This window comes from Pristiophorus japonicus, chromosome 3 (assembly GCF_044704955.1).
Source record: "Pristiophorus japonicus isolate sPriJap1 chromosome 3, sPriJap1.hap1, whole genome shotgun sequence".
Classification (NCBI taxonomy): Eukaryota; Metazoa; Chordata; class Chondrichthyes; family Pristiophoridae; genus Pristiophorus; species Pristiophorus japonicus.
The window spans coordinates 127191888-127204493 of NC_091979.1; the positions used below are offsets into that span (position 1 = coordinate 127191888).

A 12606-nucleotide genomic window follows, 5' to 3' on the forward strand; every position below is an offset into this window, starting at 1 on the left:
ACAAATTTAAAAGTTTGTAAGTGATCTTAAAGAGTGATCTTAAAGTAAAGTTTGATACAAGAATAATTTTATTAAAGTTAAGTTCAAAAATAACTGTTTGTTAAACTTTTGAATAAAATATATGTTACATCAAAACTGAATCATGTTCCATTAACACAACACAACATTACGGAACAGCTCCATGTGGAATAGTTGTCGCTGAGCTCTCAGGCATCAGTAAAGCGTTCACAGATGAGCTGCTGGCGCAAGGCTCGAGCAATCGTTAAAGGGGCACAATGGCCCGCCCTCCTCCGCCGTCATGCTCCGGCCTCAGGTACTTGCATAGCTTCCTCATCCTCGTTGTCCTCCTCCTGCTCGTCATCGGCATCTTCCACATCATTATCATCAGCCACTCTCACCGCAAGTGGGTCTTCCTCTACCAGGTGCTGCTGCCTCATGATGGCTAAATTATGCAGCATGCAGCACACAACAGTGAACTGACTGACAATCTCAGGAGAGTGCAGCAAGTAGCCTCCGGAATGGTGCAGGCATCAGAAACACTGTTTCAAGATGCCAATGGTCCTCTCTATGATGCTGTGCATTGCAATGTGCAACATGTTGTATTCACGGTCAGCTTCCGTCCGGTTTATGCGTTGGGGCGTCATGAGCCAGGTGGCGTAGCAGTACCCTTTGTTTCCCAATAGTCAGCTCTGCCCTTCTGGCTTCTGCTGCTGAAACATGGCAGATATAACGCTGTGGTGTAGGGTGGGTGCTCCCAGGGTACCTTGCATCGACTGACATGATATGATGCATGTCTTCACACACGAGCTGTACATTAATGGAGTGGAAGCCTTTTCTGCTCCTGAATATCTTGGAATCCTCCAAAAGTATTTGTAAGGCGATGTGGGTACAATCAATGCAGCCCTGTACCTTTGGGAAGCCAGCAATTCTGGAGAAGCCTATAGCCCTGTCATGGATTGCATGGGCAGTCATGGCGAACTTTATGAAGTCATTCCTCTGCGCATACAGTGCAGCCATCATCTGGCAAATGCAGACATGTGTTGTATGTTGAGAGATGGCACATACATCCCCAGTTGTAGCTTGAAACGAGCCGGAGGCATAGAATGAAAGTGCAGCTATAACCTTCACTTTAACTGACAAAGCAGTCCTCCTGATGCTTCTAGGTTGCAGATCTGCTTTGACCAACTCACAGATCTCACTTACAACTTCTTTGCAGAAACACAGCCTTCTGACACAGTCTGCGTCACTCAGGTGGAGGTACGAACGCCTGTCTCGATATACCTGAGGTGTTTAAGGCCTCCTGCCCAGCACCCTGCGGGCTCTGATGTTCCTGATGCGATGATGTCGAATTGTCTCCTACGTAGCACCATGATGCAGAAGGCTCGCACAAGGTATGGCATTGTCAGTATTTCCCCCATACTTAAATTTACCCTTTGAAAGATGCTCAAAACGGTAGGAAAGCAGGCAGGACAGGTCTGCAGTTCTCTCTCCCCAAGGTCTGTGTGGATGGACCACACCCAAGGTCTTGTGACTTCTCCTCTCTCGCCCCCCACTTAACTAATTGAAGTTTTGTGACTTCTCCTCTCTCCCCCCTCCCCCTTAACTAATTAGTATTGTGACTTCTCCCCTTCTGTTCCCCACCCACCCCCGCCCTCCCACCCTCCATTCATTGCGGTCTCCCGAGGTATGGGAAATGGTCCACGTTGTCCAGGGCCGTGCCGTGGATCTTGATGACTGGGGGGGGGGGGGGGGGGGGGTCAGTGCTGGGCGGCGAGGACAGGCTGGTAGAGGACCTTTGTCTTACGGATGTTTAGCGTAAGGTCCATGCTTTCGTACAGCCCTGTTTGACCCCGGTCCGGACGTGGATTGGGTCTGTAATGGATCCGTTGGTAAGGATCATGGCCTGCATGTCGTCGTCTTATCAACAAGAGCAGACATTGACGACAAGATTCAACACTGCCTCCAGTGCGCCAGTGCAGCCTTCGGCCGCCTGAGGAAAAGTGTTTAAATACCAGGCCCTCAAAACTGCCACCAAGCTCATGGTCTACTGTATGGCTCAGAGACATGGGCCATGTACAGTAGACACCTCAAGTTGCTGGAGAAATACCACCAACGATGTCTCCGCAAGATGCTACAAATCCCCTGGGAGGACAGACGCACCAATATTAGCATCCTCGACCAGGCCAACATCCCCAGCATTGAAGCACTGACCACACTTGAACAGCTCCGCTGGGCAGGCTACATTGTTCGCATGCCAGACACGAGACTCCCAAAGCAAGCACTCTACTCGGAACTCCTTCACAGCAAATAAGCCAAATGTGGGCAGAGGAAACGTTACAAGGACACCCTCAAAGCCTCCCTGATAAAGTGCAACATCCCCACTGACACCTCGGAGTCCCTCGCCAAAGACCGCCCTAAGTGGAGGAAGTGCATCCAACAGGGCGCTGAGCTCAAGTCTCATTGCCGAGAGCATGCAGAAATCACGCAGCAGAAAGAGCATGCGGCAAACCAGTCCCGCCCACCCCTTCCTGCAACAACTATCTGGCCCACCTGTGACAGAGACTGTGGTTCTCGTATTGGACTGTTCAGCCACCTAAGAACTCATTTTAAGAGTGGAAGCAAGTCTTCCTCAATTCCGAGGGACTGCCTATGATGATGACTGCAGTCTTCAGAAGCCTTCCGATTGGCACCTCGCTCTCTCTCTCTCTCTCTCTCTCTCCTCCCCCCCACCCCCCCCAAGGCTTGTTTTCTTGCCGAGCCCAGAGCCCGTGTCCGGGTGCGGGGCCGATTCTGCCGGCCAAAGCTATGACCTTCCAGCCCTGCTTCAAGATGTTCGGTGGTGGCGTGTGAGTGAGTTTAAAAAAAAGAGAAAACTTCTGAAATCCAACAAATTTACATTTACTACGTTGACAGGTAAAAAAAAAGTTGAACTTTATTATTGATTTTGACAGTATTCTTGACTCTCTCCAAAATCTTCGATTTAAAAACAATGGTGTCTTTCAGCGCCGATTTGTCAATGTGCGCTGGTTTTCTTAAGTGCACAGAAGGTTTTCCGGGAGTGGCCAGATACGCCGACCTAGGAGGAAAAGATGTTCGCCAAACTGCGAAAAAAAAATTTAAATGGCGCAGACATGAGGGAACGTGACGTCAAAAAAGAAACTGGCCCAGAAAAATAGTAACTATGTCAGTTACGCCAGCGCAGATCGCAGGGGGAACCTTGCAAAATAAAATACGCCAAAAAAACGGCGTAAATGACCGGGGAAAATTGAGCCCATAATGTGGAGAAATGCGAAGTTATCCATTTTGGTTGGAAAAATAGAAAAGCAGAATACTTTTTAAACGGTGAGAGACTGGGAAATGTTGGTGTTCAGAGGGACCTGGATGTCCTTGTACATGAATCACTGAAAGTTAACAAAGCAATTAAGACAGCAAATGGTATGTTGGCCATTATTACAAGAGGATTTGAGTATAAGAGTAAAAAGACATTTTATTGCAATTATATAGGGCCCTGGTGAGACCACACCTGGAGTATTGTGTACAGTTTTGATCTCTTTACCCAAGGAAGGATATAGTTGCCATAGAGGGAGTGCAACAGAGGTTCACCAGACTGATTCCTGGGAAGGGGGGATTGTCCTATGAGGAGCGATTGAGTATACTCGGCCTATATTCTCTAAAGTTTAAAGAATGAGAGGTGATCTCATTGAAACATACAACATTTTTACAGGGCTTGACAGGGTAGATACAGGGAGGATGTTTCCTCTAGCTGGGGCATCTAGAGCCAGGGGTCACAGTCTCAGAATAAGGATCGGCCATTTAGGACTGAGATGAGGAGAAACATCTTCACTCAGAGGGTGGTGAATCTTTGGAATTCTCTACCCCAGAGAGCTGTGGAATCTCAGTCTTTGAGTATACTCAAGATGGAAATCGCGAGATTTTTAAATATTAAGGGAATCAAGGGATATGGGGACAGTGCAGGAAAGTGGAGTTGAGGTAGAAGATCACCCATGATCAAATTGAATGAGGGAGCAAGCTCAAGGGGCCGAATGGCCTACTCTTGCTCCTAGTTCTTATGTTCTTATATTAAGAGTGATGCATCCAGCAGCTGTGATTTATTGTCGAGTGTGTGAGCTGCAATCAGGAATCAGTTTGGGCCAGGAGGGCTGACGTCAGGAGTTGGGTCAGGTTGAAAATTTTCAAAATCTTTGTCAGCTATATCCACTTAGATTTTGCTCCCTCCATGGTTGGGTTAAATACAGTTCCATCAGTTTTTCTGGTTAGAGTCAAATTATAAGTTTAGGAAACGTGAAAATAGAATAATTTCACGTGACTCACGATTAGTCGGTTTTCTGCAATTCCCACGATCAAATTTATAATTGAATTAATGTAACTTGAAGAAAATTACTGCCAGCCACCATTTTGGATCAGTGGTATTTAAACAACAACGACAACTTTAATTTTATATGGCTGGGGAATCAAGAACCAGGGGTCAAGGCCTCAAAATAAAGGGTCGGCCATTTAGGACTGAGATAAGAAATTTCTTCACTCAGAGGATGGTGAATCTTTGGAATTCTCTACCCCAGAGGGCTGTGGATGCTCAGTCATTGAGTATATTCAAGACAGAGATGGATAGATTTTTGAATATTAAGGGAATCAAGGGATATGGTGATAGTGATATATAAATACAAGTTGTTCCTGTTGTGCAGGAGAGTGGAGTTGAGGTCGAAGATCTTCTTGAATGACAGAGCAGGCTCGAGGGGCCGAATGGCCTACTCCTGCTCCTAATTCTTATGTTCTGATCTGCAGTGCCCTGTAACCCTATCTTGAATTTCTCAGGGATATCCTCCTTTAACCCATGAATTGAGCGAATCCTCAACCTCTGATTTCAATGTCCATCTCAGATCCCCTTGTCAACTTCTCTTTGATAAAACAGATAAATATATAACTGATAAGCAGTTGTTTAAAGACTATTTATCACTCCTAAAATCGATCAAAAACCTGTATGGGCAGTCTTTGGAACTGACTAAAAGCAATAGTAGGAGCTTGGACAACTTTCTCAAAACAGGAGGTAGGTAGTTGTAGGAAGAGCTAAGCTATCATGTAGATTCTGGGCTTTTTATAAAGAACTGGAGAAGCAGTTCAAAAGACATCAGGAGAAAAACTATGCTTGAATGATTAAGAGTTGCTATGTAAACAGAGCTTCAGATCAGAGTTCAATTGTTGTCAAGGTGATGGAACTGTGGAAAAAGAAGGGGAGGGAGGAGATGGAAAAAGTAACGAATGAGGACAAGGAGGAGAAGTGGATGAGATAAGTCAAGGTGAAACGGAGGTAAGGGGGGATGAGAAGGGAGACGAGGGGACAGAGGTAGGCGAGGTGTACAGAGGAGAGGCAAGGAGGAGGTGAGGAATATGGAGGAGAGGCAAGAAGTATAGAGAAGGGAAGGGGAGTAGACAAGAGAGAGAAAGAAGAGGAGGAGGAGAGAGAAGGGGAAAAATAAATGGCAGAGGAGGAGATAATGAAAAAGAAAAAGAAGGAAGGAGGAGGAGAGAGAAGAAAGAGGCAGGTTGGGGGTAGAGGGAGCAGAGTGGAGAGGGGGAAAGAGAGGGATGTGAGAGGAAGGTAGAGAAATGAGTGGGGAGATGAAGACAAAGGGGAAAGGGAATGGAGAGGAAGGAAGAAGGGGAGAGAAGGATTGGAAGGGAGGGTGAAGAGGAGAGGATAAAGGGTGATGTTTGCTGCAAGTGAAATAATATCAGAAAATGCACTACCCATGAGCATCTACAAGTCTGATTAGAAATTTTGAGGTATTATTTTATATAATTAAATAAACCTAGTGATAAATGGCTTTTATTTAGCTCTCTCCGGCATTCAGCTGCACAACTTCACGCTATAATATTTATGCTAAACATTCTGTGTGTGCATTTTTTAAAAGCAGAAAGCATTTAAACCTAATAAGAGGTTCAATGTGGCCAACACATGCACAGTCAAGCCAGGGATTAGCAGTCTATTCAGTTTGCCTCGTTACATTAAACCATACAGTTAATGTAAGGTCCCCGTTGCCTAGGTACCAGTCTCAAACATCAGACATGGAGATACACACATGAAACTCTGGATAACTTACTGGTGATGTCAGTCTTGATGTCGGCCAGCTTGAAAAGAGGTGCAACTTGTTCATAATAAACTTGTTTAGCTTCCTTTTTGTGACTATATGGGTTGATAATAACTTTCAGAGACTTTGGTCTGTTTGAAAAAATTCCTGCAAAATAAATTTAAAAAAATAAATAATTCAGCTCTGACTCTATTGTGGCTTTCTTAGTTATTATGTCATTTTAACAATAATTAGAACCCTATTTTCATGTGTGTAGCGACCCCCATGGACACATTCACAATTTATCTGTCAGCATCTACTTTATTGCCTTTTTTGTACTTGTTTTATATTTACCTACAAGTGAAACCCACATATGATTTCTAGACCCATGGTGCACCTCTAAGTAGGGCACTTGAATTTGAAAGTGCAAAAATTACAAATTTACCATGCAGTCACTTTCCTCCATTTACCAACTGTAAACCCGGGGAACACATCAAAACTGCACACTTAAGTTGCAGTGATTTTTTAAAACCAAGCATTAATTTTGTAGATCAATTGCACTCTTGTCTAAAGTCAAAACAGGAACTTAGCTACAGTATCCACAGATTTATTGAAGCTAGATTTTAAAATGTTCTTTAAAAACAAAAAAGTTAGTCAATTGGAGCGTGGATCCCTATCTGCAGAAAACATCCTCCACCCTGAGCACATATCACAGTGATGTCTACAAATGCCTCCAAACCATGTACAGAACGAGAACAATGACTATTAACCATCCATACAAGTTAAGATTTGAAGTCTTTGCTTTGAGGGCCGATGTACATATTTTTGTCTCAATTATACTCGTGCAACTCGAGTGAGAAATATTAAAACTCTAATGTCTGAATACCCCAGAGCCTTTTTCTTAACTTTCTTTATTTAACTCTCTACAGAGCATGTAAATCCCAATCAACTTCCAGACATTACCTTGTACTGCTCTGTAATTGGTGCTCGACAGGTTTGGATCAGTCTCCCCCAACCACTCCATGTGAAGCAGTGACTTATTTCCACTCTGAACATCACCTCGAACCACAGATCCTCTGACATGTGGATCCAGAACTAATTATGTGTGGAAATCAGTGACAAGTCTAAATCCTATTCTCTGCAACACAACGCCATTTGCACATTGATGTGCTGTGTCACCACACTGTCTTACACAATTACAAAATCCAACCTCCCCAAAAAATTCTTATTGTGTTCTTATTTATTCATTCATCTTCAGTGGATACCACTTGTGGTAAAATTGCTCTTTGTTTCACAATGATAGAATTTATTTTCATCCATGGAAAGGTCAGGTGCTGAGTAATTGCTTAGAGTCATGAATTTCTGCTAATAACTGGGAGATGGTTGTTGAATTGGACAAGCTGTATAATCCTTTATGTAGCAACCATAAATACAGAAAAATCTTCCAGTTTGAAGGAAGTTTCCAGTTTTTCGAACATTACAAACTGTTAGCATTATCATATGCTGAATCAAGAACATGCTGCAATGGAATATTTTCTCATTGGCTATGGTTCTTAAAGTTTAACAATTTCAATTTCACTTCACTGGGTCAGTTTTCAGCTGTGCTTTCTAATACAGCTGGAGAAAATCTGCAAAGTGCAATAAACTGGAGTTTTTATTCCCTAATTCCCTCAGAGCATCCTTGTTATGTGAATCTGACACCTGAATGACCTTCAGGCCAATGAAGCCCTGACCTGCTAATGAGCATAGGAACATGTTAGGAGAGCTGGAATGACTCATTCCACCATCACCTTTGGTATTACGGAAGGGCAAAGATGGGAAAATGCCAGGGTCATAGTTCAGATTTGAAACTGAAGGCAACAGAAAAAAAGTCCTCTCTTGGGGAATGGAAGGGGACGCCTCTCAACAGGGATTCAATGATAACCCTGGCGCACAGTTGGTGATGAGATCTGATACTACAATTTGCTGCATTTCTAGTCTGCCAAACACTGGGGCCACAGCAGGAGCAGGTGCAAAGGAGATTCTCTGCTGTTAGTCAGGCTCAGGAAGGGGAAGACTTCAAGAGGATAAAAAAGAAACATAAATATATGAAAGAAGTTAAACTTTGAATATATTCTAACTATTAAAATGGTTTATTTTACGTCTTTTCAATGGTTTGGTGGATAAAATGCAAAAAGTATATATTTCAAAAAGCTGTAAACAATTAATGTTATAGTAATTCATATTTAAATACATGGTATTTCATATTTCATGAGGCATATCTTTGGAGTTGTTTGAATAATAAAAAATGCAAGTGTAACTATTGCAAGTGTTTACAGAGAGCAAATAGTACTCGTTGTCTTTGAGAAATGAAGCAATTAACTCTTTCACCTTCATAATAAGTTGCATAGATTTTTAAAAGTCTATTTAAGATGGACTAACCTGCAGCTAAACATTCGTAACTATTAAATTGTTACAAATTCACAGGTATTAAGTTAGGTATGGGGATGAGAATAGTGCCATAACACAGTTTTGCACTGTGCCAGAAAATAAGGTACTTAGTTTAATTCCCAGCCATCACAGACATTTGCACCAGGTCTAAGAGTTTGAATTTTTACTTGATTTTCAGGTGTAACCTCAAGCAAAGCAAAGTTAGGCAGTTTTGACTTGTTAATGATGTATATGGAAGCATTATGAACAAATAAATACTTGTAGGTTTCACCACATCACTATGAACAAACTATTTTTACATCACCTTCCATAAATGCATTATTCTGGGCATGGATGTAAATGCAACATTTACGGAGTGGAAATAATTTATCTGTTGCAACTGGCACAAGTCAAGATACACTCCACATGAATATATTAATGGCAGCAGGACACCAAGGATAAAACAGCACCACAGCTGACTGAAAATCCCAGGAGCTGTTACAGCCAGGAGGGTGAACAAACAACATGCCACAGTGTTCCAATCTGCATATGAAATGTGTTCAGAAGACTGGCATGAAAAGGAAAATATGACACTGGAGTCATAAGTGATAAAAAAAAAAATCAGCTTTTACTGAGTTTAGAAAATGGAATGGCAGAGCTGGTCCCTTTGCACAAAAATCCAGAATTGATCAGATTCTTTTGGGCGCTATCAACAAAATCTTTGACCAATTCTGGGTTTTACTAGAGGGAACAACCACTGAAGCCCTTCTATAGCTCCTCCACTTGTCTATTTTGCCATTAAAGAGAATTTGTAATAGCTCCTGTTGCAATTCTCAAGTCTATCCCAATAAACACAGCCAAACTAGGCAGTGAAAATATGAATGATTTGAGGAATTCTGAGAAAGAGCTCTATCCTGGATGCATGTCTTCTGGGGTCAAGACATTGAGACTTTGAATCATCATAGTACTGAAAGCATTGAATAATTTGAAGGTGGGGTTCACTGGGTCTCCCACTTAAATATTTCCCACCACTTCAGAACTTCTGGAGGCTGGACTACCTACAGAATGATTACCTTAAGAAAAGCAGAGGGAGATGTGACCCTCCAGGATAGGGCTGACAGTGTCTATCCCAGCTATGAGCACTGTCGTATGAAGGCTGCCTTTGGAGGATGCTGCCTTTCTTTGTGTATCTGGAAGGTGGTCTTGAAGAAGTAAGGCCACAGGACACATCAAGGACCTGAGATTTCAGTCATGCCCCAACAATTTACTAGTGAAAGCCCTTTAGGATGTCAGTATGCATGGTTTTCAGTTATAGCTTGAGTGGTTGTTATGGAAATACATCATAAGCAATGAAAGAACTGTGAAGGATTTTCATGGATCACACTTTTTTGGGAAAGTATCTTTGGGCCATCTACCTGGTATATTACTGTTTGGTAGCCTTATCACAGAAACTTCCTTAAAGCATGCCATTTTTTTCAGCATTTATTCTCAGGTCCTGCAGGTAGTGTACACAACATTGACTGCTTTTATATTTACATCAATTACTTTTGAAGTGTAGTCACTGTTTTATGTCAGAAATTGCAGTAGCCCATTCATGTACAGTAAGGTCCCACAAGCAACAAGATTATTGCCTAATTAATCTGTTTCTTAGTGGCTTTGGTTGAGAGAGGAATGTTGGCCAGGCCACCAGGAGAACTCGACATTCATGGGATCTTTTAAGTTCACTCGAAGAGGCTGGTTTACCAACTTATCTGAAAGACAACACCTCCAACAATGCTCAATTGAAACTTCTGTCTTAGATCGGAGCCGGAACCCACAACCTTCTGATTCAGAGGTAAGAGTGCTACCACTGAGACAAGTTGACATAGATTAGAAGATAATGGCCCGGATTTTTCGGTCAGCGGCGAAGGGACGTCACTTGCCACTAACCTCAAAGAAAGCTGTCCACCAAGATTTAGCAGAATCTGTGTTGCCAATTTCCCCTATTACGACTTAAATTTCATTCTGGTGCCATCTATAGGGGATCTTTGGCGTCCAGGATCAGTGAAGTCATCAACCAGGCTGAGTAGCCAATCAGATTGAAAAATTCTCACAGACAGCAAGTAAAAAGCATTGATTATCAGTCACTTTTAAATAATTTTACAGAGAGCAAAATAAAGATTGCGACATACACATGGGATTAAGGTAGAAGCTGAAATATCATAAACTTTAAAAAAAAATGAATTTTTATTATTTAAAAAATCTATGCAATTTTTATCACAGAATGGAGAGAATGACACTCCACATTTATAAAATTAGAGTTTTAGGGCCAAAGAGGTTGTTCTGCAGTAATTATGACTTAGCATGCTGTTAAAAACTCAATTAAAGCATGACTTTTTCTATGTTTTTTACATCGAGAATAGTGCATCGAAAGTTGAAGTTCACGTTAAATCACTGATTCTGTGCTGATTGCATCTGCAAAGAGTGCAAACGCACCCTGTGGAGGAGCAGGGTTTCACTGACAGCAACTTCAAGATTTCTGCGTTTAACTGCGCATTTGCAGACACCAGAAGTTGCTGTCGGTTTTACACAGTAATGACAGCGAATGCTGACAGTTTTGCCGTCATTACAACTGCAAATTCCGAGCCAATGTAGTTAATGTTGACAAACTTTTTTATATTCTGCAAGGGTAATCAACTTTACCAGTCATAATATGTCTCTAAAATGTAACTAAATATTTTACTAACTTTTTTTGCATGTTTGAATATTGTGTTAATAATAAGAATACTGAAAGCTGTAGCAAAAAAAATCAATTTTGATGAATGAATCTTCTATGGCATATATGATCTTAGTTCCCAAACACTGGATCAGGGAAAACATTTACGGCTAGATCTTGGCTGACGTTGCGACCGGGTTTTTGCCGCGATTTGACCCTCCACGGCGATAACCCGGTCAGCGGGATCCTCGGCCCCCTCTTTGCAGCGGCGCTTTCACGTACCGCCGGGGAGAGGAGCACCAATGTGAATCGACGTGCAACGCCACGGATTGCGTTGCCATCGTACTTTCGGCACTCTCCGCCATGCCCAGAATAACAACAGGTCAAACCTGTCGGTCATCATCATCATCACAGGCAATCCCTCGGAATCGAGGAAGACTTGCTTCCACTCTAAAAATGAGTAGCGGTAAGTATGAAGACCTGCAAAAAGGTAAGTAAAAGTTTTTATTTTTAAAATTATTTTGCAGCAATTTATTAGGTAAACGGTTTTTTGAATGTTTGTGAATGTTATTTTTTCTGTTTTTTTGCAATTTCCACCCCCCCCCCCACCCCCCCCAAGACCTCTCTCGTAGTGCTACCGGCCTCGGCCTAAAGTTGCTGAAACTTGCGGTTTGCACTGCGAATCCATATGCAATGACGATTTTACTGATGAGTAAAGGCTGAAAGTTAGGTCTAAAAACGGTAGCGCAGCGAAAATGGTAATTTTGGCGTAAAATTACCTTTTTCGCTGAAAACCAAAAATCTAGCCCTGTGTGTGTTATTGCTTCCCAAATCCCCTATTAAAGAAAATGACCTCAAAAAGTAAGTATTCTTCACAATGGTGTCCTTTGGTTTCCATTAGAGTATTTTGTCAAAGAGGCATATGCAGAGGTCTTGTTTCATGTAATAAGAAACCACAATTGAAAAGCTTTGCAGGGTATATATAAAATGAAATGTGCCTTTTGGGAATTGTACAAGAGATACTGCAATACCCATCTGGAACAATATTTTGTAGTCTGCCTAGGTTTAGAACTATATAGTTTATAAAGCATTTCTTGGTTTATAATATTAGAACTTTTAATCTTACTGAATGTATAGTCAAGTAAGCATTAAAGGAATCAATGAATGCTCACTTTTTTCCAATTTCAAGCATTCAAAGTTTCTCTCTCATTTTTATCAACTGACCTAAAATTATAAATGCTGCATTAACTCATGGATACTTTGCAGCTATACAAGTGTGCTATACATTTTCTAATATTTATTTGCTAAAGCAAATTTCAATGCTGAATATCAAAATGGATGACAAATGCAAAAGGTTGCATGAAATTTCTTTACAGTAAAGTTGAAAATTCCAAATATTTTATGTAATCTTGTTGA

At 41.8% G+C, this 12606-nt stretch overlaps 1 protein-coding gene across 3 annotated transcripts in view; it reads right to left on the reverse strand.

Moving 5' to 3' along the window:
* The window catches only part of cerkl (CERK like autophagy regulator), a 272030-nt gene that overhangs the window by 154233 nt on the left and 105191 nt on the right, over positions 1-12606 (reverse strand). For all 3 annotated transcript variants that reach the window (XM_070875804.1, XM_070875803.1, XM_070875801.1), the window contains one exon: positions 6120-6254. In XM_070875804.1, coding sequence (XP_070731905.1) covers positions 6120-6254 — 135 coding nt within the window. The remainder of the gene's footprint in view (positions 1-6119; positions 6255-12606) is intronic.